The following is a 25,998-nucleotide window of genomic DNA, read 5'->3' as shown; positions in this document are numbered from 1 at the left end:
CAGTGATTCCAGTGTTATCATTTTCCTTAAAGAGAAAATGCATATTGGGATGCAATATCCAGTCCTAGGCAGACAATAAAGATATCTTCTGACAGCCAATTTGGGCAAATTAAAACACATACTTTATGGCAAGTCTCCATTCAAAAATGGGCATACGGTAAAGCCTTGGATCTAGAATTGCATATTGGGTTTTTTGTAAAAAGTTACCACTTTAAAGCTGAACTCTGAGTACATACAAAATTGGGATTTTTACTTACCATAAAATCCATTTCTGAGTCCACCAACAGACGTAGCTGCTGCTTTAAATCATAGATGGATGGGGGGGCGTGGCCTGGAGAGCAATGGAGTAGGTCGCATTGCACGAGAGCTCCTCCGGCATTATCCTGAATTATCGATCCTGATTCATCGCTGAGTCCAGAACTCATCTCTTCCTGACCCCTACCTGCTCCCGGATCCCGCGGTGGTATGTCTCCCCCCCGGCAGAAGTCGGAGGCCGCTGCGAAGCTGGACAAATTCCGGCACAAGGACAAGGAGGCCACGCTGGAAAATGGCGCGGCCTCATCCGCCGCTCCGGCTGCATCCACGGCTGATCTGGCACAAGTGCTTGACGCCATATCCACCTGCCAGGCGACCCTGACGGCTCGCATAGAGGAAGTTAAAATTGATGTTTCCCTCCTCCGTCAGGATTTCCAGAAACTGCGAGACCGGGTGTCCGAAACCGAGCACCGCTTAGGCCGCGTGGAGGATGCGGTCCCCCCCCTGCAGGCCTCCTCTGACCAGGCAGAACGCCATATATCCTTGTTGCTCTCTAAGCAGGACGATCTTGAGAATCGGATGCGCCGAAACAACTTGCGCTTCGTGGGCCTGCCTGAGGGTGCTGAGGGGGCCTCCCCTGCCACGTTCCTTGAGGATCTCCTGGTGACCACCTATGGCCGGGAAGCATTCTCCCAATCCTTCGTGGTTGAACGGGCTCATCGGGTGCCATCCAAGCCGCCACCTCCGGGAGCGCCCGCCAGGGTGTTCATAGCTAAATTCCTCAACTACCGGGACCGGGATGCCATCTTACGTTTGGCCCGGGATAAGGGCAACATTCCCCACCTCAACAGCCAGGTGCTCGCATTCCCGGATTTTTCTGCAGAGGTCCAGCGTCGCAGAGGCAAGTTTACAGATATCAAGCGGAGACTGCGCGCCCAAAACCTGAAATATGCTATGTTGTTCCCTGCCAGGCTCCGTGTGGTGGGCGAGGACCGGGTGCATTTTTTCGAGGATCCTGAAGAGGCTGTGGCATGGTTGGATAGACTGAGACCTGCCTAGTGCGTGAGTACACTTTTGTCCGCAGTCACCTTTCCTGCTGTGCCCACCTTACTGCCCATATTTGCCCTGTGAGCCACCTATTTTTTATACTGCCCCTCCGTCACTGTTGACCCTGATCCCCTGCTCCATCCATCCCTGCTCAAGACGTGAGGAACTGCTGCGGATTTGCCCTCCTTTTGTGACACTCTGTCCCCCCCCCCCCCCCCTGTTCTTCTGTTCTTCCTTCTCCCCCTGTTCTGGACACCGTTTATTCACCATGTGCACCGTGGAAATATTCTTACAGACTGCCGTATGCTCTCCCTTTGTTTTGCTCTGCCGGCTCGGCCCCCCAGATGTCCTGTCTTGTGGGGGCTGCTTGCTGGCACTACTACAGGAACTCTTTTGCTCTTCAGAGGATGTTTGCCCCCTCGTTACGCTGTGCCCAGATTGCAAATTTGATTGTGTTTATTGCTATACTATGTCTGGTGTCCTGGCTGTGTGTATGCGGGCCCCCTTCGGGTCTCCGCTGCAGCTGGTGCTCCCTCTGTTTCAATGTGGGTACTGTTGGGTTTTTCTGTTCGGGGATGTATGCTCGCACAAGTTGGGGGTGGTGTAGAGCTGGGTGGGTTAGGGTTGTTTATTTACAGAATGTTTATTGTGTGCTGTTCCTTATGATATTGCGATGCTGCCATTTTTCTATGTTTTCTTGCCATGTCTCAGTCTGTACCTCTCTGCAGGCTCGGTCTCCACTGAACCTTTCTATCCTGGTGCCATTTTTTTACCTACCTCCATGGCCCCGTTGAAATTGCTAGTTTGGAATGTTCGTGGCATTAGGGACAAAATCAAACGTACGGCCCTCTTTACTTTTTTGAAAGCCCAAGCTGCAGATATTGTTGTTCTAACTGAAACCCATGCCACTGGCTCCTTGGTTCGCGCTCTACGGAAGCCCTGGATGGGGTGGACATATCATGCCACGTACAGTTCCTACTCCCGTGGAGTCTCAATATTAGTTGCTAAGTCCCTCCCTTTTGCTATTTGTTCGGTGGAGACCGACCCTCAGGGTCGCTATGTTCTTCTACATGCTACACTAGCGGGTTCTTCTATTCTGTTGCTGGCCTACTATGTGCCTCCCCCATTTTCTGGGGCTGTCCTTGGGGCCGGTTTAGACTTTATTGCACGCCATCCTTCTGTGCCTGTTGTATGGCTGGGTGATTTTAATATGACCGTTGACCCCGAGCTGGATAGGGTGAGTTCAACTCTCCCGGCCCGGCCTTCGAATGGTCTGACCCGTTTCGGTCGGGTAATGTCCCAGTTCTCGCTGATTGACACCTGGCGCCACCTGTATCCTACTAAGAGGGCTTACTCCTGCTTCTCGGCGGCTCATGCCACCATGTCTCGCATTGATTACATCTTTATTTCCCCACAGCTTGCTCCTCAGCTACAGGCAGCGGGCTTTTGCCCGCGTATCCTGTCTGACCACGCCCCTTACTGGGTGCTCCTGGATGTTTTGTCCAGGCCACCGCGCAGTAACTGGCGGCTTAATCCATTCTGGCTTGGCCTAATCCCAGACACTGAATCTCTAGACGCTGAATGGGACTCGTTCTTCGCGACTAATGACGGTACCTCGGATGTCCTGACGGTGTGGGATGCGTTCAAGTCCCATGTGAGGCTGAAACTTTCCCATGCCATCTCCACTTTTAAACGTCACTCTAGAGCTTCATACGCCCAGGTGTTGGAGGACTTGGCCTCTATGGAGGATCGGTATGCTCTTGCACCGACTCCGGATGCGCTCGCGAGCCTCAAATTGCAGACGCGGGTGGCCGAACAGCTTAGTTACGAGAGGGCTAGGCATAAATTATTTTTCGCCAAGCAGCGGATATTTGAACAGGGAGAACGCCCGGGTAGGCTTTTGGCACACTTGGCGCACCTGGATGCCCGCCCTCCGGTGGTCATTTCCCTAGCGGGTCCGGATGGATCCCTGGTTTCTGACGCTGCCAAGGTTGCCAGCATGTTTGCGTCGTTTTTTCGTGACACCTATTCCTCTACGGTGGCGTACGAGACCTCCGAGCTGGATGGGCTGCTGGCTGACCTGTCCCTCCCTCAGTTATCGGCGGTTCAGGTGGAGGCCCTTGAGGCCCCTATCTCCGCCGGAGAGGTGCAGGCGGCTATAGCTAGTTTCGCTCGTTGCAAAGCTCCAGGCGTAGACGGGCTCCCTGTGGAATTCTATACACAATTTTCGTCTACCCTTGTTCCTAGGTTGGTGACCCTCTATCGATCTATTTTTAAGGACGCTGCCCTTCCTGACTCTATGCGTGAGGCCCTCGTTGTTTTGATCCCGAAGCCTGGGAAGGACCCTCTCCAACCTGAGTCGTACAGGCCCATTTCCCTATTACAGACTGATGTGAAAATCCTTGCAAAAGTTTTGGCCATTCGTCTAAATAAGGTTATCCTGACGTTGATACACCCTGATCAGACGGGCTTTATGCCTACAAAAAACACTGCCTATAACACTAGACGTCTATTTATGAATCTACAGGCCTCGCATGCCCAGTTGGGAGCTCGGGTGGTGGTCTCACTTGACGCGGCCAAGGCCTTTGATTCTGTCGAATGGAATTATCTATGGCATTGTCTGCGTATCTTTGGCTTTGGTCCGCGATTCATCAGGTGGCTGACTATCCTCTACGATGCCCCTCGGGCACGGGTTCTGGCGAATGGCTGGACCTCGGACGTGTTTCCTCTCTCCAGAGGCACACGTCAGGGGTGCCCTATCTCCCCTCTACTCTATGCCTTGGCGGTGGAACCGTTGGCGGCGGCTCTTCGATCCCATCCGGGTATTGAGGGGCTTCGTGCTGGTCCACTGGTGGAGAAGGTTAGCCTGTATGCTGACGATATGCTTTTGTATTTATCGGATGCTGGTCCTTCCCTGGCTTCGGCTCTGCAGGTCATCGAGCACTTTGGTAAGTTCTCTGGTTTACGTATCAATTGGGACAAGTCCCAGATTCTCCCCATGGATGCCTCTCCCCCTACCTTTGCCCAGGCCTCCTTGCCCCTTCGACGTGTCAGCGTGATTAAATACCTGGGTATACATATATCTCGGGATCTTTCGGACTACGTTTCCCTCAATATTGAACCGGTTATATCCCTGTTCAAGGCTAAACTCCAGGCGTGGGCTAGGCTCCCGCTGGGGGTGATGGGGCGGATAGGTCTCCTCAAGATGATTCTACTCCCTAAAATTTTGTACGTTATGTGGCATTGCCCGGTCTATATACCACTCCGCTACTTTAAGGTCCTCGAGGCCCTCTGGAACTCGTTTATCTGGGGATCGGCGAGGCGCAAATTGTCGTCGCGTACGATCCGCCTCCCGATCTCGTTGGGCGGTCTCGCGGTCCCCGATCTTCCCCTGTACTACTTGGCGGCTCAGCTTTCCCATTTCTACCACTTGGACAAACAGGACAATCTGAGGTGCCGTCTCTTGGTCTGTGCGGACTCTGGTTTCCCGGTTCCCCACCCATTCTGTGACCTCCTTCGGGGGGTGAAGGGATCCCACGGGTCCTCCCCACGTGGGAGTCTCTTGCATAATTATAGACGTGTCTGGGATCTGGCGATGCAGAAGATGGGCTGCGAGGCCTTACACGCTGATACGCCGCTGTGGTTTAATAAACTTCTACCAGAACTTTTACAGATACCTGATCCCAGTGTCTGGATCTCTAGGGGTGTCTTCCTGCTCTCCCATGTATTGCACCGGGGAGCAGTGAAGTCATACAGCCAACTTAAGCAGGAGTTTGCCCTCCCATCTTATATGTATTTCCGATACATGCAGCTCGCTCACGCGCTGCGGGCCCAGTTCCCGGTGGACTGTCCGATGGTGGAACCCTTGGACTTGACTAGGGTCCTCATGGGCGCGGACCACTGTAAGCTGATTGCCCTTCTGTACGAGATGTTGCTTACGCCCGCGGCCACCAAGATCGCGTATGCGTTGAAACCCAAATGGGAACCTTTGTTGGGAGAGATACTGGATGAGGATTGGGAGGATGTACTGATGGGCGCTAAGTGTGCTTCCCCTAAAATGTCGGATCGCTTTACCCATGTATGTATCCTTCACCGTACATACCTTACCCCTGTACGTATGGCTAAATTTCGTCCCACCCAGGCGTCCCATTGCCCCAAGTGTCTGCTGTCGACTGGCACATTCGACCATCTGCTGTGGCAGTGTCCGCGAGTGCGCGGGTTCTGGGCCCAAGTGGTCCAGTTCCTCCACGACCAGATGGGCGCGCCTGTGACACTCGACCCTAGATTGTGTTTACTGGGACTCCTTCCAGATGTTGAGATTAACAAGCATGTGGCCCAGTTCTTGCAGGAGACCCTGTTTCAGGCCCGTAAGTTGCTGGCCAGAAATTGGATCCAACAGGCGGTGCCTACCTTGGCGGCGTGGATTAGCGAGATCAACAGCACTCTCCCCTATAAAAAACTTATTTATGTTAATAGGGGTTGCCCGGGGAAATATCATAAAGTGTGGGATAAATGGCTAAATTCTTCCACTACTTGTACATCGTAATTCCTAATGCATTGTGTTTCAATTATCGCATATCTGTGTACATTGTTCCACTAATTGCTCTGTATTCTCGTGAAACTGGCATTGACTGTCAAGATTTATGGACTGGTTTGTTCTATGTTGGCTATCTCGCAGCCTTTTCTTGTTGTATATCTCCTGTTGTGTTTCAGTACGCAATAAAGTTGTTTTGATTTAAAAAATCATAGATGGATGGGTAATAAGCCCCTCCCACTAGGAGTGACCAGGTAGAGCCAAAGGCTTTGACATGCCCAGGGGGCAGGGTCCCTGGGTTATTACCCCTGGCCTCACCATTGCATCTTCAGTTTAGTTGCAAGCAGTGAATAAGATCCAAAACCCAACTCTTCAGAGAAAAGAGGGGTGGGAGCTACTTCTGTCGGCTGACTCGGAGAAATGGATTTTACAGTAAGTAAAAAATCCCATTTTCTCTTTCGTCCACCGATGGACGTAACGCTGCTGCTTTAAAACGTAGACGAATGGGACATCCAAAACAGTATTCACTGAGGAGTGGAGAAAGGACAAACTTAAAATAATGCAATTACCACGGCTAACATAACCAACTATATAACTTGGAGCCCAACAAGCAACAACTGGGGCTCAATTGTAGAAAAACCATAAAGGAGAAGGAAAAGAAGACTGCTCCTTAAATGGCGGCCTGCAAAACCTTGCGGCCAAAGGACGCATCCGAGGATGCGAACACATCCAATCTGAAAACTTAGCGAACAAGTGGCAGCCTTGCAAACCTGCATCACTGACGCCTGATGTTGGAAAGCCCAAGAGGCACGCAACGCCTGCATAGAGTGAGCCGTGACAGGGAAAGGAGGAACCTTGCCCTTAAGAGAATACGCCTACACCCCCGTCTGTCTGATCCATCGAGAGATGGGCGCCGCAGACACAGCCTGGCCCTTACGGGGTCCATCCGTATTCACAAACAGAGTCCGGCTTACGAAAGGACTCAGTAGCCTCCAGATACACCCGTATCGCCCGAACCACATCCAAGCAATGCAAAGCAATTTCCTTAGGATGTGAAGGTTTCAGACAGAGTGACGGAAGCACTAGGTCTGCATTCAGATGGAAGTTTGAAACCACCTTAGGAAGAAACAATGGATTAGGCCGTAACACTAACTTATCCCTGTGCATTACCAGATAAGGAGAGCAGCAAGATAGCGCCGCTACTTCAGTTACCCTGCACGCAGAGGTGATAGCCACCAAAAAGGCAACTTTCTGCGACAAGGCGAGCAAGGAAATGTGTCTAAGGTTCTCTAAAGGAGATTTCTGAAGAACCGATAGAACCAAAATTAAGATCCCAATGAGGTAACAGAGACCTCCTGGGGGGAGCCAAATGGCGAACCCCCTGAAGAAACGTACGAATCAAAGAGTGCGTAGCCAAAGGGTGTTGGAAGTACACAGCCAAGGCCGAGATCTGACACTTAAAGAGTGCCCAACGCCAATCGTTGGTCAACCCCTTTCTGTAGAAAGGTCAGGATACTGCTGATAGCAAAGGATCTAGGATGCAGCTTCAGTGATTCGCACCAAGCAATGTACGCTGTCCACGTACGATGATAAATCTTCCGAGAAGTGGACTTCCTAGCCTTGAGTAAGTTAGGGAATCACAGAATCGGACAGACCCCTATCCTTTAACACCTTGCTCTCAACAGTCAAGCCGTTAAAGCCAGCGACTGTAAAGCAGGATGGAAGATAGGACCGTGAGATAGAAGATCTTCGCGCAGAGGAAGTTTCCGCCGACCTGCGACCTTCAGCCGGATCACGTCAGCGTACCAGGATCTCCAGGGTCAATCGGGAGCCACCACAATTACCGGAATCCCCTCCAACTCGACCATGCGTAGCAGGCGAGATAAAAGTTTCGGGGGAGGAAACGCATAAAATTAGCCCGTATTGGCTCCAAAGAGCCACCATGGTGTCTACTGCCACGGCCAGAGGATCTCTGGACCATAGTCACAAACTTTGAAACTTTCTTGGTGAAGACTCTGGGAGCAGAGGCGAGACCAAAACGGTAACGCCACAAATTGAAAATGGTCCTTGCCCACCGCGAAGCGGAGGAACTGTTGATGACCCTGGCAAATAGGGACAAGGAGATAGGCATCCCTGATATTGATCGAGGCCAGCAGGTCCCCCTGATGCAAGAACGCCACCACTGACCGCAGGGACTCCATGTGAAATTTCTGAAAACACACAAAGCGGGTTCAGAGTTTTGAGGTCTAAGATAGGAAGCAATTTGCCCTCCTTGAGTGGAACGGTAAACAGGTTAGAATAGAACCCTCAAAAGTGTTCCTGATGAGGAACTGGTACAATAACGCCTTGTGACAGCATATCCCGAATCGCTTCCTGCAGCCCAGCAAATTGCAGAGTCTGCGATAATTGGTCAGCGAGTTCCAGGGCAGATGGCAGTAATGGGGTTACCGTCAGTGCCTCTCTCAGAGCCTTTACCCATTCAAACATAGTCTGAGAGACTAGAATGGTAGTGAGGGGAGGCCTGAGAATAGATCCCACTACCGTATACAGGTGTCGGGATAAGACCTCAATACGTCTGTCAACCGGATCAGGGAGAGATGAGGATTCTGCCACCGGTAAAACCATGGCCTTGTAAATAGCGCATATCTGGGGGTCCACCTGAGGGGGGACCGTCCATTTGTGTAAGATCTCTTCCTCAAACACGTAGCGTCTAGCCAAACGTTTAGAAATTGCAAGCGTGCAATTAGGTCGCCGCCATTGTTCCTCCACTAAGGCGGACAAGACTTTGGGAGAAGGGAAAACCTTGGCCCATTTCTTTGCCCTGAGGGATCCAAAAGGATACCAAGGCTCCTTGCGATTTAGAAATCACATCTGTGATTTTTAGGGTGTCCCTCACTGGAGGATATCAAAAGCATCTACCAGCGCCTTTTCCTGTGCCAAGGCGGGTGTGGAAACACCCTCTTCCACTTCAGAAAAGTCTGAATGTGGGGACGCATTCTCCAAAAAGGGGGTCTGCGTCGCCGGCGACCATATCGGCCTCAGAATCTGAGGTCTGAGATGAGACAGGCGAGGGCGTTTCTTAGTAAATAACTTTGTCCATTTTTCTAGACATTTCTTGCATCACAGACAATAAAGTTACATCATGAGCATCAGAAGCGGGCCCCAACAATACATCGGAGGTCGCAGACAAAGTTGGGGAATTCATGTTAGACATATGGCCAAACAGTAGGATTGCACAGTAAGAATATAAAGAGCAGACAGGTAAACTGGGAAACACCGGAACCTGCACCGCAAGGGGTTAAACAGAAGCTTCTCCTGAAAACAGGAGCAATGGCTTAAGAGGGAACAACCCCTGCCCAATCGCCAAATATTAACACCCCTGAGGCTAAGTGAGGTTACAAAGGCACCACAGGTCCCAGCAAGTCCGCCGCTATTGGCGTGCACTATGCCTTTAAGAGGCGATCGCGATGCACGCGGTGCTACCCTGCGGGATAATCCTAAGCCCCCTAAAGGCCTGAAACCCCTCTGGAGATAAAAAAGGTGAAGGCCAGGGTATATATACACAACTCCTACCCTAGTAACAGGCCTGGGGGCCCTGGCGGGGGTCATCCCAGCGAATGAACCCCCCCAGGTAGTGGTATAAGGCACAACCATGTACTCCCCTCCGAGGCCTCCCCCTCACCGTCCACTACCGGTATAGCACCTGAGGCGAATTACATAGGGGATCCCCCACTAAAAGCGTCCCGGGGGTCCGGAGCCCAGGGTAGGAGGGGAAGGTCCCAGGTGACCCCTCATAGTGGAGGAGGGTGGTAGGAGGTATGGGTATCCGAGGGACTGTACTTACCAGACCACGCTGCTGAGGGTGGGCGTCCATCCTGACAGACTGCCTCTGCACCGCAGTGAGGGTGCTGTCGGCCAAGTGGCCGGCTGCGACGCTGGCATGCCAGGTGTGTGCGTCCCGGCAGGGTGTTTCACCCGCAGGCCAGTCCCCATCCATGGGACTATAGTCGCTATGGAGACCCAGCCCGGAGCTATGGTCTGCAAGCGCTCGCTGCCACAAACTAGGAGACCTTAAGGCTCTCACATAGCCAGTTCGAAACCCAGCCAGAATTCCACAGGAACTGGAGTCAGCAGCAACAAAAAAGAAAAATTAAAAAAGTTCCCTTTAAGACGTTTAAAACAGAGTTAGGACAAAAAGGTCCCAGCAGGGAGCTGTTTGGCCACTCCTAAGACCAGGCAGCTAAAAAACTGAAGATGCAACAGTGAGGCCAGGGGAAATAACCCAGGGACCCCGCCCCCTGGGCGTGTCAAAGCCTTTGGCTCTACCTGGTCACTCCTAGTGGGAGGGGCTTATTACCCATCAGTCTATGATTTAAAGCAGCAGCTACGTCTGTCGGACGAAAGATAATTAATATTTTACAGTAAAACCTTGGATTGCGAGCATAATTCGGAAACATGCTTGTAATTCAAAGCACTCTTACATCATAGTGAAATTCAACATAAGAAATAATGGAAATTCAGATGATTTGTTCCCCAACCTTTTATTCATAAATCCTTATAAAAAGATTATAGCAATGTGAAAGGTTGTGTAACCATAAAATGTCCATCCACAAATGGCAATCTCCACATGGGGATTAGAAGAAAAAACAAGTAGGAGCTACAGTGTGTAAAAGAGAAGAGAGGCGCCTCTAAGTGTAGCAATATAGTTAGATTTAATGAAGGTTCAACATTTAGCAACTCACATGGTTGATGATTAAAAGAGGCACATCTAAAAATGCAGGCATATGGCGTAAAGTTGCCCACATAGACAGTCTTCCTTACCGCCATCAGTCTGCAGTCACGACAGGGAAGACTACCCTGCAGTAGAGCGATCTGAAAGAGGCTTGAAGCGCTCATGGAGCACAGTGTGGAAGGGATTAGGACGATGGCGGTGCGGTGGTTCGTGGACAGCTTTACCCCGGATGCCTGCATACTTCTTTGTGCCTGTCTTAATCATCAACTAAGTAAGTTGTAAAACATTGTACCTTACTAAAATGTAACCATATTGCTACATTTAGAGGTACCTCTCCTTTTTTATACTCAGTTGTGACATGACGCCACTTGTTAATCAAGGCACCGCTTGTTTATCAAGTTAAAAATTATTTAAAAAAAACTCTCAAACCAAGTTAATCTCAATCCAAGGTTTTACTGTATATTATTCTAGACTACTATTCTACCCAATTACAATTGCAAACAGTGTGGCACTCTACACGATTAGAATTCACACAAAAACCAGCTTGTGCATCTTAAGGCATTCCTTACTCAATTTTAGTTGAATTGTCTTTGAACAGCATTAAGGTCGACTCTGTAGCCATAGGGATTCTTCTGTCTGGTATGCTACTGTTCTGTAATTCATCTTTAGCCTCATCTTCATCATTTCCACCATCTCCGAGAAGATCCTCCAGTGTCTAAGAAAAAAAAAGAAAAAAAAAAAAAACTCACTAAACTGGTTTTACCTTTAAAAAAAAAAAAAACAAAAAACATGCCTTCTAACATCCTTCAACCTTGCGTTTAGCTTTGAACACAAAAAATATTAGGATGCGTTTCGTTTTTTTTTTTGTATAAAGGAATATAAATATTGCCTATTCCTTTACAGGTTTTCCAGACTACTCTTTAAGCTTCTCAGAGCAATCAGCCCCCCCCCCCCAATTACCTCTACATATCACAAAGATGTGGCCATCCATTCTTCAATGTACCCTTTAAGAATTATTCTAGAAGTGCTCACCACTAAGTACATCTGGGTTTGTGGCTGTCAGTGCCCTGTGGCTCTGGTCAGCACAGGAGAAGACTCAATACGCTCAGGCAGACATCAGGTCTTAAAGAGAATTTGTCACAACAATGCTATCACATAGGGAGCTTAAAAGCCCCATTAATATATATGTATTAATGGGTGATGTTTCTTCTAGGGTGATGTTTATAAACATCTGCTATTTTTATTTATTTTTACACAGACACACACAGCTGTAGGGAGGTTGGCTAAGACCCCGTTCACACTGGGGCGACGCTACTTGCCGGGGCGACCTCACAGGTTGCGGTGCGCAGCTCGCACCGCGACCTCGGAGCGGCCGGCATGGACTTCATATCATTGAAGTCAATGCAGGTCGCTCCAGGTCACCCCAAAGAAGCTCCGGACCCTTTTTCTAAGTCGGAGCGACTTGTGTCGCTCCTATTAGAACGGGTCCACAGCTTCTCTATGGCAGGCGACCTACGGCGACCTGTCAGGCGACCAGGTCGCCTGACAGGTCGCCCCAGTGTGAACAGGTTTTAAAACCAAGAACATGGTTGAACTTTACACAATAAAAATAAATATAAAAATTCATTCTTAATTTCATTACCTCAACATTGCCCTCCTTTTCATTTTCCATTTCTTCTTCATTTCCATCCTCCTCATATTCCTCTTCTTCTGACTCATCTGTCATTTCTTCTTCCTCTTCCTCCTCTCCATCCAAATCTTCATTGTCCAGCTTAAATAGGGCCTGGCGCTTTTGACGTTCTTCATCCCGACGCAGCTTCATGGCCTCCTGTAATTTTGCTTTTAGCACTTGCAGCTTTTCACCTTAATATTTACAGAGAAAAGCACCTGAACTACAGCTCCAATTTTGGAAATACCAAATATGTTGTCATTCATTTAAATTACCTGGCTTAACATTTTTTTCCTCCACGTTTTCCGCTTCTACAGTGACTGGAACAACATCAGTTTTCAGCTCTTCTTTACCATCTGCTGTTCTCTCTTTGCGAATGATATGAAGGTTAACCTTTTTTTCAGCCACTGCTTTTACCTTGTGCATGGCATGCTTGAGGAATCTCTCCTTCAGTGCTTCAAGTTCTGGCAGAATCAGAAAAAAAAAAAAAAAAGTAATTTCTAACTCCAGTAACCCTAACAAAGCCACAACTCACTTTAGTTATGCCTTTCAATTATCAAATTGAATGCAGGTTTTCCTAGCTTCCTAAATAGAAAATAGGGATTACAGAAAATATATAAAAAAAATAAAAATAAATAATACGCACAAGGAGAAAATAGGATTTTTTTTTTTATTTTGTTTAGTAAGCAAGACATATAGCACATAATTTAAATATTTAAAAATTACACCTTCATCGGGCAGGTAGCAAGTAGGAGTCGGGTATTGCACACACACTAGCCTCAACTCCCCCCACCACTTTCCCAAAGTGACCTGTAAAGACTGTTGGGAGGGATAGTGTCCTCTCAGACAGTTATTTCCAGATTTTCTCTCTGTAACAAAGTTACAAACCACAAAACAAGTACCAAATCCAGTTACTATAAAACTACTCTTCGAGTCCCATATGCTCCCCTTCTAGACACTGCAGCTCACAGCCGGAGGCAGAACCGTCAATCCAGAAAGCAGAAGCAGACTAAGTGTGGTGAGGTGCTGACCAACAAGCTACAGGCTTGTGAATATGCAGAATGCCAAAAACTATACCTCTTTGCAACTTCTTTTCATTCCATTGTAGTGCAGGATGGCACAACCTAGATGAGAGCGGCAGGGCTGTGCTCTGACTTAAGGAGCAGTGCAGCATTGTTGCCACACCAACACAAAAGTGGACTTTATTGGCAATATCAATAGGTATGTGTGGGACTATAAGGTATAATTAAATGCCAAACTCACCTTGTCAAAAAAAAAAAAAAAAAGTGCATTATTTTTTTTTACTCTGCAGCCTGTAAGGTAACTGCACCTGCGTCTGGATCCTGGAGAATCTCAGTACACTGTTTGCCTACTGAATGGCAAGAGGAATCAATGGACTGAGAGCTCTCACCAGCAGCCTCTCAGTTCATTGAGAACTACAAGACATTTGCTGCAAAGGGCATAGGTACTTGTAGTTCATTCATTTACACAACTTTGTGATGGAACGACGTGGTCGTATGGGTAGAGCCCTGCATGGCTGTGCTTTTTTTTTAAATTCTAACAAAGAAGGAGATCAGGGGCAGGAGTTGGAACATGTTACATGTTCCACCCTAAATATGGGTGTTACAAGTAACATGTTCTAAAAGTGAATTTATCCTTTAAGCCCTGTAGCACATTTTTATTGGGGTGCATAGTTCTACATTAACAACCCAACATTCTCAGAACACACTGAATAAAGCTATATTAAACTACATATTGATATCACCAAACACTAAATGAAGCATATCGCGGCTGTTTACCCATCCCCCATCACTTATTAAAAAGTGTGCATCAAGAATTATTTGAAAATAAAGCAATTAAATTATTTCACATGTTAACAAATACCTTTATTTGGCTTAGGCTCCTCTAAATTGACAAATGTTCCATCATCTGGCCTGAGGAGAGGTTTAACAGAGAGATCAATTCCAAGAGCACGTAGTCTTTCCGCTTTTGATAACTTAGGTTTAACCTGAGCTGGTGGCTCATTTGTGCAGGTGTTTTCTGTGACTTTACTTTGTTCACATGAAGTATTCTTAACCTCTAGTACAAGAACATTCTGTAGATCATCATTTGCCACTTTTTCAACAGGCTCCTTGTTTTCTGAATTAAAAATTGAATCATCCTTACACACACGCTCTGGTGTTTTTTCAGAATTACAGATATAACTGGTTTTGTTTTCTGTAACATGCAATTCTGTATTTATCTCAGGCTCAGCTACTAGGTTGTCTAAAGCAGATTCTTCTAAAACTTGAGGGTCCTGGAGGGGAACTTCTGGTTGTGGTGTAATGTGCTCTACTGGAAAACTATTTTCAACAGGCTCAGTGGAAGTTGACTCAACCTTGTCATCTGTGCTACAAGGCTGATACTTTGAGGACCTATGTAAAATAAAAAGAAAACAAAAAGTTAACCCAAGTTTTCGGTAAATGAAAGCTATAAATCTAAATAAAAAAGATTAAACAAAAAAAAAAAAAAAAAAGAGAAGAAATAAGAAAAAAAAAAAAAAAAAAAAAAGCCTACTTTTCTGTGTCTGCAGTATTAAGACTCACTTAATAAGTTGCATGGCATTCCCTTGGCAAAGTGGTCTTGAACGACGCTTGAAAAAGTCATGGATAGTTTTGGGTTCCGGTAAATGGTATGGCAGAGACAGAGCTGACTCTGAAAGACAATTTATAGTTCATACATAAAGATTACATCTCCTAGCTGAGTGTTCTACAACAACATTATATTCAGTGGATCACCTCTCAAGAGTCTCTGTGTTTCACTGTGTATTTGTTTTATGGCTTCCTTGCTCATCCGTGCAGCTTTTCTCTCCTACAATATCAAACACGCTACTGTCAAATACTTTCAAAAAAAAGATAAACAGTTCTGAATTACAAATTAAGAAAAAGATAATCAAACAGTTCTGAATTACAAATAAATCTTGCAGATCTCCGTACACTACTGAATTTAGTCACTAAACCATTACTGAATCACTTTCAACAATATAAAAAGAAAAGAAAAAAAAACTCACTGCATGTAATCACAGGTGCACCACATGTATGCTAAGCTAGGGTCAAGTGACAGGTAAATAAATATAACTTAGGCCAGCCATAGGGCTGTTCAAATCTCAGTCATTTCAGCAGGAATTGACAGAGATGCTAACTGTGTAAAGGCAGCCTGAGTGTAAGAAATTGATCCTTCAATCAAGCTTGGGTACAACCAGACTGCCATATTTTACTTGCAATTATCGCTAGCAGCTGCTATAGCCGCTGGCAATAATCACTGTCTTCTCCTGGTGGGAACAGCCTCCCTCGCCCCGCTGGTAGAATACAATGCCTCGGAAGGAGGGGATTCTCCTGTAAGCAGTGTGTGTTGATGGGGGAGTCATGCAAATTTCTTTCCTGCAACCACAAGTTTGCACGGTCTATGGCCTGGCTTAAAGTGAATCTGTCACCTTCAACATCAAACATTTAAAGACCCAGCGTGTTTAGATTATAAAATTGGATTGTTTCTGTTATTAGTGGTATGATATGGTTTAAAACCAGTGTACATATTTTCCAGCACACCATGGATCCTAAAATACCGTCCAAAGGTTTTATTAAAGAATGATCACATCACAGTGTAAAAAGTTCAATGTTTTGGAGCCACGCAGAACCTCTTGTCACATGCCAGAGGAAGGTGTCCTGCACAGCCCTGAAATGTTGAGCATTTTGCACTGTGATGTGATCATTCTTTAATAAAATCATGGACAGCATTTCAAGATCTGTGGTGTGCTGTAAAATGTGTATACTTTTCCGTGGTGCTTCCAGTCTACAGCTGGCTGTTGCTGCAGCGCCCACTACCTTTAAGCCCTTACTAGGAATGCGTGTGATGGGAATATGCACAATGTTAGAGACTGAAAACCTTATATAAATTGAAAAAGGCAACCGCACTCCGGCTTGAAGGTATGAAATGATAAAATCCATTTATTGAAGATCCAATTGATCCAAACAATCCATAGTGACAAGATCAGAGACAGGGGACAAACACAGTTGACGCGTTTCACGAAATCACTTTCGCTTAGTCATAGGGTTATGACTACTGAGGTTGCCTTTTTCAATTTATGTACAGCTGCCGGGGTTGCGAACCTAACCAGCACCCTGCTTGATCGTTCAGGACATTTATTTACTTGAGCGGTTTCCTCTTTCCCTGTGTTTTAATGAAAACCTTATGCCAAATATGCTAATCAGGGGGTGACCTCAAGGAAGACAGGCCAAATGTTGGTTCCAGAGCAGTGGCATTAAATATTCTCCTTCCACATCAGTGACACTGACAAAAAAATTACTCTTCACCCGATTTTTTCAAAAGACATGCATTATAAAGCAATTCTGTATAAAACATTTACAAAATTGTAAAGCCTCTTTGTAGGGAGACTTTCCCATAGTACACAATGCAGTGGGACATATTTCTGTTTAAGCCAAAATAAAGCATATACATTGGGTTAGCTGTATTTAAACTCAATCAAAAATGTAAATATATGGCAGCTTACCAATCATTAGATGTGGTGGCTGCATTTTTTTTTATAAGGCTTTATGCCCCCTCCCGTTTTCACCTAGTGATCTAAACACACCTCTTGTATTAGAGATACTGTTAAAATATAAAATGATACTCTGCAATGAAGGAGCAAAGAGGCCACCTTTGGAAAGCCACATTTTCAGTCTGGGGGAAGGGAATGTTCAATGTACTAGCAGTTTTACATACACTAACACATTTTAGTAAATTCCAGTTTATACTTTATAAGCAGTTACAGCAAACTTTTTTTTTCCCCTTTTAGGATAAAGGTTTTATATAAATAAAAGCTGATCAGTGTAAGCACCCCCACTAGTGTTTAATGCTTTGTCTCATCTTTGTAGCTGATACAATCTGAAGAGTTTGTTCTTTTGAAAAACAGACTTACTGGCTGAATCACCATGTGAAAACAGAAGAAAGCCTAAAAAGAAAACTAATGCAGCCATCGCATCTAAGAAGCGGTAAGCAGCAATAAAATAAATGTTTGCTTTCGGGTTTAAAGAATAAGTTCACCTTTGGGAACAGGTTACATGTTCTACCCATTATTAGGGAGGAACACATACCCTGTTCACACTCCTGCAGCTCCCTCCCCCCATCCCTCCTTGTGACAGTGGGCCAGGGATCTTCTCCTGTCCCCACTGTCACAATTTGAAAAGAGTGCAGCCTTGTGGGGTTTGTAGTACTCAATGAACTGCGAGGGCACTTGTGAGCGCTCTCGTGTCCATTGAGCTTCCTGAACTGAAGTAACTGCCTGCCCGCATCAGATGTATGGGCAGACAGCTACACAGACATTCTTCAGGAGCCTGACATTGCACCCCCGAAATGCGGATCATGGGTGCAATGCTTTACAGGCCCCCTAAGAAAAATAAAAAAAAAAATAAAACATAAATGCGAATTTTTTTATTTTCAAAAATGTGCATTTATTTTTTAAAGGTGAACTTATTCTTTAATGCCACTTTAAAACTAGATTTATATATCGCCAACAGTTTGCACAGTTCTTTACAGCATGAGGGCAGACAGTACAATTACAATTTAATACAGTAGGAATCAGAGTCTGCGTGTTAGATCTTACAATCTAATCTAAAAATTGTTAGTCTACTCAAGATCTGTACTGCAATCATGTACACGACTATGAGCGTACTACACTTAGAGACCACGCCTCTCTCTCTCAAGAATACCTGATAATTGTTACAGATGTCCTAATGAAACCTGCACTTTAATTTACGTCACATGGCACTATGTTGAAAGAGCTTAAAACTAAAAGCCAGACAATATTAGGTTTTCCTTAGCCATTTCTTCCCACATAGAGTGCCAGGTGCATAAGCATTACCCATCAAGGAATACTACTATATAATCTACTTTTTATGACAGAGAATCCTTAGTAAGGCCCCATAAACACGGGCTAAATGTCCAGAGACAACAGCTGGTAAAAAAAAAGAAAAAAAAAAAAAAAAAGGGCTGACATTAGGTCAATGTATAGGTCAGTCTGGCCAGCTTTGATCGGAGGTGCATGCTGGAAAACCAGCATCTGACCGACTCCCGATCAGCGCTCTCAGCAAATTGCAGAGCGCGGTGATCGGAGTGTTCTGGCGGGGGTTGGGCACCCCCCTGTCAGAACAACAGCTTAGCAGGGAGAAAAAGCTGAAATAACCTCGTATTGTTAGTACAGTGGCTCTGACTAGTGCTGAGTTTTGTTTTTTTCGATTCAACCTGCGGGGTGGCACGAAAAAAAAAAAATAGTGTGTACCTGGCTTGACAAAAAGTTCACGAAACCGTAACCCGTGACCAAAACGTATTGTCTGCATTAAAACTGTACTTCTAGACATTTATTGTAAAGAAAATAAAAAGTGTGAATGGTCTCTAAATACAAAACGCCTTAGTGAATATTTATATAATTTAAAACACTCTAAACAAGGCTTTACTGCTACAAAAATGTAACCTTAAAAACATCCTTAAAAAGATTCAGGGCTCTTTGCACAAGAATGCAAAAGTAATCAATGCAATGATCTATGTCTTTGCACTAATTTTACATTTACATAACAAATTTAACATTCCTAACATGCATACCAATTGCACATTACCCTACTGTAATGTGTTCACTGGTACTACAGTTTCACCTAAAAAAAAAACATGGTTACTGTAAAGACTACACATAGGCTCTGAGAAAGATATTAAAACAGGTTATAAGATCTATGAAAACAGACAAGTAATGTCTTGCCCATACATTACGTTTCCTAACCTAAGGGTCTGGTATGGTCCTCTTTTAATCCGTACCAGACCCTAAAGGGCCTGGTATGAATTGGCCAAAGATTAGGGGGGGCACCCACGTTTTTTGTTTTGTCCCCCCCCCCCTCCCCAATTTGTGCTCAAAACTGATCAGATGTGCATTTCAGATGAGTTCCCATAGAAGGCAATGAGCCCGGAATTCTCATCTCAATCTCCCCGCAGTGCTCAGAAAACATACAGGACTGTTTAAATTTGCAGTGAATTCGCACTGTCGTTGTACTGGCTCCATAGAATGCTGGTTTGATTCACATGTGTTAATCAGATGCAGTTCAAAACGCATCCAGTTCGCATATATGTGAACTGAGCCAGGCTATAATGGCATCAGATTTGGCATTTCAATTTTCAACTTTCAAGACACACTTTAGCTTTCTATATTGCTGCTTTAGGAAAATTTTCCGAAAATTAATTTGGAAAACAGGCAAACCATGAAGCTGCAAACCTAAACTTGTCTACATTTTCTTTTTAAATAGGATCTTTAAAATTTATGTGGAAAGTGAGATAGAAATTATCCCTATTTTTTTTCTCCTTCAAGACAAAGCTAAAGATGCCATTATAGCAGATGTAAAATTTCAAATGCATGTAGTGCTACCCCCATAAGGGCCGCTGGATTGTGTTCCCGGGTCTTTTCCGTATATGCAGCAGCAGCCAGGCACACAGTAACTTCCACTCAAGAAAGAGTTTAAGGGTTGCCTTTTTAAGTTTATTGCTCATCAACTTGGGTGGGGATTAGGGAGCTGTGGTATATTCTATAACACTAAAGATGTAATGACACTATCCCCTTTGAAGCAGCTTCTCAATGCAGTCCACAATTGTGAAGACATGAAGCTGGCAGCACTGATACAGCATTTGCAATGTCCCAGGCCAAGAAAGCCTTAACTGACTGTGGCAGGGGTTAGCAGCAGTAAGTCACAAGGATCATTTTCTCCCTCTGGTCTGTACTCAGTGTCTCCAGGGCTTGTATGACTCCCTCAGACCCCAGCAGGCAGACACCTCTGTAGATTTTCCAGACATGATCCTTAATGGCACCCCTCTTTGGCTCCCAAGCACATGTAGAAAGATAGGCCCATCAGCTGAGCACAGTTGTGACCACGATGAGCAGGCTGCATCCTAAACAGGATAGCCAGAGAGGCTGGCAGCCTCTCCTCCATGGAAAAGGACCCTGCTCCCTGGTGCGCCCAACTAACTTATCAGCCACTACACACCTCGCCAGGGATTGGCTGGAGCTGCATAAAAATAGTCAGGCTGCTCATCTGACTCCCACCCACTGTTTTCTGGAAAGCTCCAGAAAACAAGGGAAAGCAGTCAACTTGCAGCCTGCAGAGCCCAGAGCAGCCTAAAGTAATTACATACACTGCCCTGTTGGTTACAGGAGAGCCACAGCATTTAATTTGCCTACACAAACCTAGCAGCCTATCTAAGAGGGTATGCTACATACCTATAAACATTTTACCAAACTTCATTTAAACAAATACAAACCTTTTTCTTCTCAAACTGATCATTAAACCCTTCAGACTCCTCCTCATGCACAAGTCCTTCTTCCTCCTCCTCCTCAAATGACCGAGACTAGGAGAATAGAAAAAAAAAAAAAAAAAGTTTAACCTCATGGGTTATAATAAAATTACAGTTTACAGATTTCAGTGCTGTGTAGGAAACATTACTGAAAATAGCAACAGACATAAGCAATACATACATGACCAGATTTAAATTTGTTTTTTAAGCTAGCACGAATAGCTTCTAGGGACTCTTCCTCTTCTTTATCACTTTCATCATCCCTATCAAATAAATCCCCATCTGCTAAAAGGCAACCGCTGTCATTCAGTATTGGGCCTTCTTCAGCCTGCACCTGAAACAAAACATGGTATGAATAAAAAGTACAATTCCAAAATTTCTGTTTCTTACACCAATCAACTTAAAATGGTTGTAAAGGCTAAAAAATAAATAAAAATAAACCTTCCAGCATCAGCTTCCCACAGCAACATCCACACCCATTACTTACAGGGTCCTCGTTCAATCCAACACTGTCCCTAAAAGCAGGTAGAGGCAACAGCGTAAGCCATTGGCGCCTGCTGCGGTCAATAAAATCCTGTGAGGAGGGAGCAAGGGTTGGGTCCAAGCCACACTGTTTATGTCAAGAGATGGTACACAGCCTGGACTGGGATGTAGCCCGCACGTCTGCCCCCATAGTAAGTGCTTGCTATTGGCAATACACAGAAGAGGAGGAGCCAAGATCGCCGGGGGGGGGGGACCCCAGAAGAGAAGGTTCGGGACCACTGTGTAAAACCATTGGACAAAGCAGGTAAGTACAAACCCAATTCTAAAAAAGTTAAAGGTGCTCTGTAAAATCTACATAAAAAACAGAATGCAACAATTTGCAAATCTCAAACACATATCTTGTTCACAGTAGAAAATAAAAAAACATCAAATGTTTAAAAAAAATTGTAAAAAAAAAAAAAAGTATTTTTTAGAACTTGATGGCAGTAACAGATCTCAAAAAAGTTGAGACAGGACAAAAAAAAACCAAAAAAAAAAAAAAACTGTCAAGTGGTATGAACAAGGAAGAGCTGGAAGAACATTTTACAAACCATTACATTAATTAGCAACAGGTCAGTAACATGACTGGGTATAAAAAAAGCATCTCAGAGAGTTAATGTCTCAGAAGAAAAGATAGGCAGAGGTTATCTGTGAAAGGCAGGTAATCTGTGAAAGGCAGTGTCTAAAAATTTAACAACTTCAAAATAATGTTCCTCAATGTAAAAATCGCAAAGAATTTAAATATATCATCTTCTACAGTAGGTAATATCAAGAGACTCAGAAATCTGGAGTAATCTCTGTGCACAAGGGACAAGGCCAAAAACAATATTGGATGCCCAGGAACAGGCATGATTTATGTGACGGACATCACTGCATGGGTTCAGGAATACTTCCACAAATCACTGTGAAGAAGAAACTGTAGAATAAAGGGTTAACATGAAAAGATTTAAACTACTGAGAATATATTGTTTTTTAAGAAAAGATGTCCTCGTCTACAGTTTTACTAGAGATTAGATTCCTGAGAATGTCCTGTCACTGTTTCATGGCCAGAGGATATTTTTATGCCACTTAATGAGAATTCATGACTATTCTTTGTTCTGTACTGTATATAAGCTCGAGTCCGTTCCTGAATAAATTGAAGATGTATTAAATCTATCCCAGTGTGGTTCATTGTGTGTACCCAAAGCTTTGAGGGGTTCTCCAGCCATCAGATTACTTCACCGAACAGAAACCATATTGGAACATGACCCAAAAACACAAAATGTCTGTCTCTGGGACCAATCTCGATTAAAATGGTCTTTTGCAAAGTGGAAAAATGTTTTGTGGTCAGACAAATTTAAAATTTTACATTTTTGGCAACCATAGCCACCCCTTTCTTCACACTAAAGAGGAGAGGGACCTTCCTGGCTTTTTATCAGCATTCGGTTCATAAGCCTGCATCTCTGATGGTAGGGGGGTGCATTAGTGCTTAAAGAATGGGCAGCTTGCATAATCAATGCTAAAAGATTTATCCAGGTTTTAGAGCATCACATGCTGCCATCCAGACAATGCCTTTTCAGGGAAGGCCAAGTATATATCAGTAGGACAATCCTAAACCACATACTGCAGCTAAGACAAAAGCAAGGCTTTGTAGTAGAAGAGCACTGTTGCTTATATGGCCTGCCTGCAATCCAGCAGGGGACCGCTCTGTGCACAACCATTCCACAGACTAGGCAAGTACGACATTTTTGTTATTTTAATGAAAAAAAAAAAAAACCCTAAGCTTTACAATTGCTTAACCTGTTGCCGACCACCCGCCGCCATTTAATTGTGGCAGGGTGGCTCTCCTGCGCGAACCGACATAGACCTACGGCGGTCGTGCGCCGCAAACCGGCTCGCTCCCGCCCCCACTCGGCAGCGGAGAAGCTGAGGCACGGGTTAGGCTGCTCTGATTGCTGCCCGACACCCACTATCGTTACCCGTTGAGAGAGAAGAACGGTCAGCTGTTGTAAACACAGCTGCCTGTTCTCCCTAGAATGATCACAGAGTCCATGTGATCCATGGACTATATATATAGGAACACAGGTCTCTGTGATCATTTCACAAGCCACGCCCCCCCCCACAGTTAGAATCACTCCCCTAGGCTCACATTTAACCCCTTGTTCACCCACAATGTTCCTTCCCTGCCAGGGTCATTATTACAGTGACAATATCTTTAGCACTGATTACTGTAGTAATGTGACTGGTCCCCCAAAAGTGTAAAAAATGTTAGTTAGGGGTCCGATCTGTCCGCCGCAATGTCACAGTCCCGCAAAAAAAAAAAAAAAAAAGAAGAGGGCAGATTGCCACCATTACTAGTAAAAAATAAAAAAAATGACAAATCTTTCCCGTAGTTAGTAGACATAACTTTTGCACAAACCAATCAAAATATGCTTACTGCGGTTTTCTTTTTACCAAAAAATATGTAGCAGAAAACAAATTGGCCTAAAATGTTAAAAAAAAAAATAAAATTTGAGAATGTTATATAGCAGAATGTGAAAAATATATATATATTTTTTTTTTTCAGAATGGTCGCTCTTTTTTTTTTGTTTAAAGCAGAGGGAAAAAAATACCGCCAAAAGAAAGCTCTATTTGTGGGAAAAAAGGGGCATCGATTTTATTTAGATACAGCATAGCACGACCGCGCAATTGTCCGTTGAACTAACACAGTGCGGAATTGCAAAATATGGCCTGGTCATTAAGGGGGAAAATCTTCCGGTCCAGAAGTGGTTAAACTTATCTTTTCCATATTCAGAGAAGGCATGCTTTTTCAAATACATTGAAGAGAGAAAAAAAACCCTACACAAATTTTAAACATAGGAAATCTACGTCAGATCATTATCACTGAATCAAGTGCGATTTTTCACTCCTCAGTGTCCTAGTGGCTTCCAGTACCTGGCACTTTTGACCGAGATGCATGGGGCTGGGAACAAGGAATAAACTGTAATGTCTTAGACTATCCAGAATGAGGAGTTACTCACACCTTTGGATGCAGCCTTTGATTGCCAAAGGATGAAAGTTGCCCAATGTCCCAGTCATCCCAGCAGTCCTCTGCCACCTAAAGCCACTGTCAGTAAAAAAAAAAGCATCCTCCAAATGGGAATTTGATGTCCAAAAGACAATTGTCCATCCCATCCCCAATAAGAGCCTAGAAAATACTAGAGATTAATGGCGTTGATTTAAAAGTGGTTCTAAAGTTAAAATGTTTTTACCTTAATGCATTCCCCTCCCAAGAAAAAAAAAAAAAACATGTTTTACCACTTGTTGTGGGCTCCCCCAAACACTTGAGTCCTCTCTCAATCCAGCGCTGTTGTGCCTGGCTGCATGTCCCTTTCTTCTTCCTGGTCTAACAGGTGACTCAGGCAGCAGCGGGAGCTATTGGCTCCTGCTTGTGTCAGTCACATCCTGTGAGTGGGAGGGGGGGGGTGACTGGAGACAGGGCCAAACCGCACAGCCCCATTTGGGAGCACACCCACACGTGTGCCCGCATTGCCATTATGGCACATTCAGGAAAGGAGAGATCTGGTAGGGGACTACAGAAGAGGAGGATAAAGGGCCGTTCTGTGCACAGAGTAGGCAAGTATAACAGGTTTATTTCAATTTAAAAAAATATGCCTTTAAAGCCACTTTAATGTCTACGTGTGCCTTATTATACAGTTTCTTTTTTTTTTTTTTTTTTTTTTTTAATGGAGGGGGGGGGGTGCACAATACAGCTACAACATAATTTAATACAAGAGGGATCAGAGGACCCTACTAGTTAGAGATTACAATAGAAAAGGAAGACTTAAGTGATACAAAAAGGTAATAGATGGGAACAGATATATAATTATATATATATATATATATATATATATATATATATATATATATATATATATATATATATATATATATATATATATATATACACACACACACACACATATACATATACACATACATACATACATACACACCTGAACATTTTGCTATGTGTAGTAGGAATCCAACAAAGTAAATAATTCTTGTTAGGGAAATTCAAATTGAGGGTCCCTATCAAGTTTAAATACATGTCAGATAAACCCCAGCAGCCAATCAGATAGTGATCCTTTAACACTACAGGCCTACTTTTTTTTTTTTTTTAAACTAAGAATGAGTTGACGCCTACTGATTACAATATTGTCTTGCACCTTAAGTGCTTTATCTTGTAGTCCACCTAAAATTACCTTTGACTTTTTAGGTTTCCCCTCTTTAAGCTTTTCAATGGCTTTTAATTTCTTGTTTTCCTTCTCTCTTCTTCGTTCAGATTTTCCTTTCTGTTTTTCTTCCAAGCTTGTCTGTTTTTTAGATTTATGGCTTCTCTTCTGTTTGCTGCCAAAAAACTCTTTCTGTGGACTGTCCTGAGAGTTTCCCCCAATAATATGCAGCTTTTCAGAATCTGCAGCAAGTTCTCTGGCATTGTCTTCATCGTTATCATCACTGTCAACCAATGCAGTAAGTATTCTACGAGGCTTCCCCTTTGCTACAGTTTTGTTGTCCTTGTCTTCTTCACTTTCAGGGTCTAGCTCATCTCTAGCAGTAATGGTGCTGGTCTCTGCTTCAGGATCGCTGTCACTCTCTTCAAATAGTTTCTTGCTCTTGGTTTTCTTAAGTACCAAAATTTCATCATCAGAATCTAAAAATGTTAAAAACAATTACTGACTTAAGTATTTTAAATTTCCTACTAAGGACAATGCAGAATTAAATTTGGTTTGTTTGTGAAAGCAGAACTTGAGGGAAGTGGCCAACAGCACACTTGAAATACATATTACTAAATTGTTTTAACAATACTCTTTATAGTCAGACAGGGGACATCCTTATTTTTCATTTAGCTGTGCAACT

The 25,998-nt window shown here is 44.5% G+C and overlaps 1 protein-coding gene across 1 annotated transcript in view; it reads right to left on the bottom strand.

Annotated features, from left to right (window-relative positions):
- The window catches only part of CLSPN (claspin), a 92,405-nt gene that overhangs the window by 56,056 nt on the left and 10,351 nt on the right, over window positions 1–25,998 (bottom strand). Inside the window, exons 3-11 of the mRNA XM_082244259.1 lie at window positions 25,344–25,792; window positions 20,780–20,932; window positions 20,566–20,652; window positions 15,015–15,087; window positions 14,823–14,931; window positions 14,122–14,651; window positions 12,513–12,701; window positions 12,211–12,431; window positions 11,138–11,283 (exon numbers count right to left, since the gene is read on the bottom strand). Coding sequence (XP_082100385.1) covers window positions 11,138–11,283; window positions 12,211–12,431; window positions 12,513–12,701; window positions 14,122–14,651; window positions 14,823–14,931; window positions 15,015–15,087; window positions 20,566–20,652; window positions 20,780–20,932; window positions 25,344–25,792 — 1,957 coding nt within the window. The remainder of the gene's footprint in view (window positions 1–11,137; window positions 11,284–12,210; window positions 12,432–12,512; window positions 12,702–14,121; window positions 14,652–14,822; window positions 14,932–15,014; window positions 15,088–20,565; window positions 20,653–20,779; window positions 20,933–25,343; window positions 25,793–25,998) is intronic.

Source organism: Pelophylax lessonae (genome assembly GCF_965119305.1).
Source record: "Pelophylax lessonae genome assembly, chromosome: 2".
In the NCBI taxonomy this organism is placed as follows: domain Eukaryota; kingdom Metazoa; phylum Chordata; class Amphibia; order Anura; family Ranidae; genus Pelophylax; species Pelophylax lessonae.
Note: the sequence above shows the minus strand (reverse complement) of the source record. Positions and strands in the feature narration are given on the sequence as shown.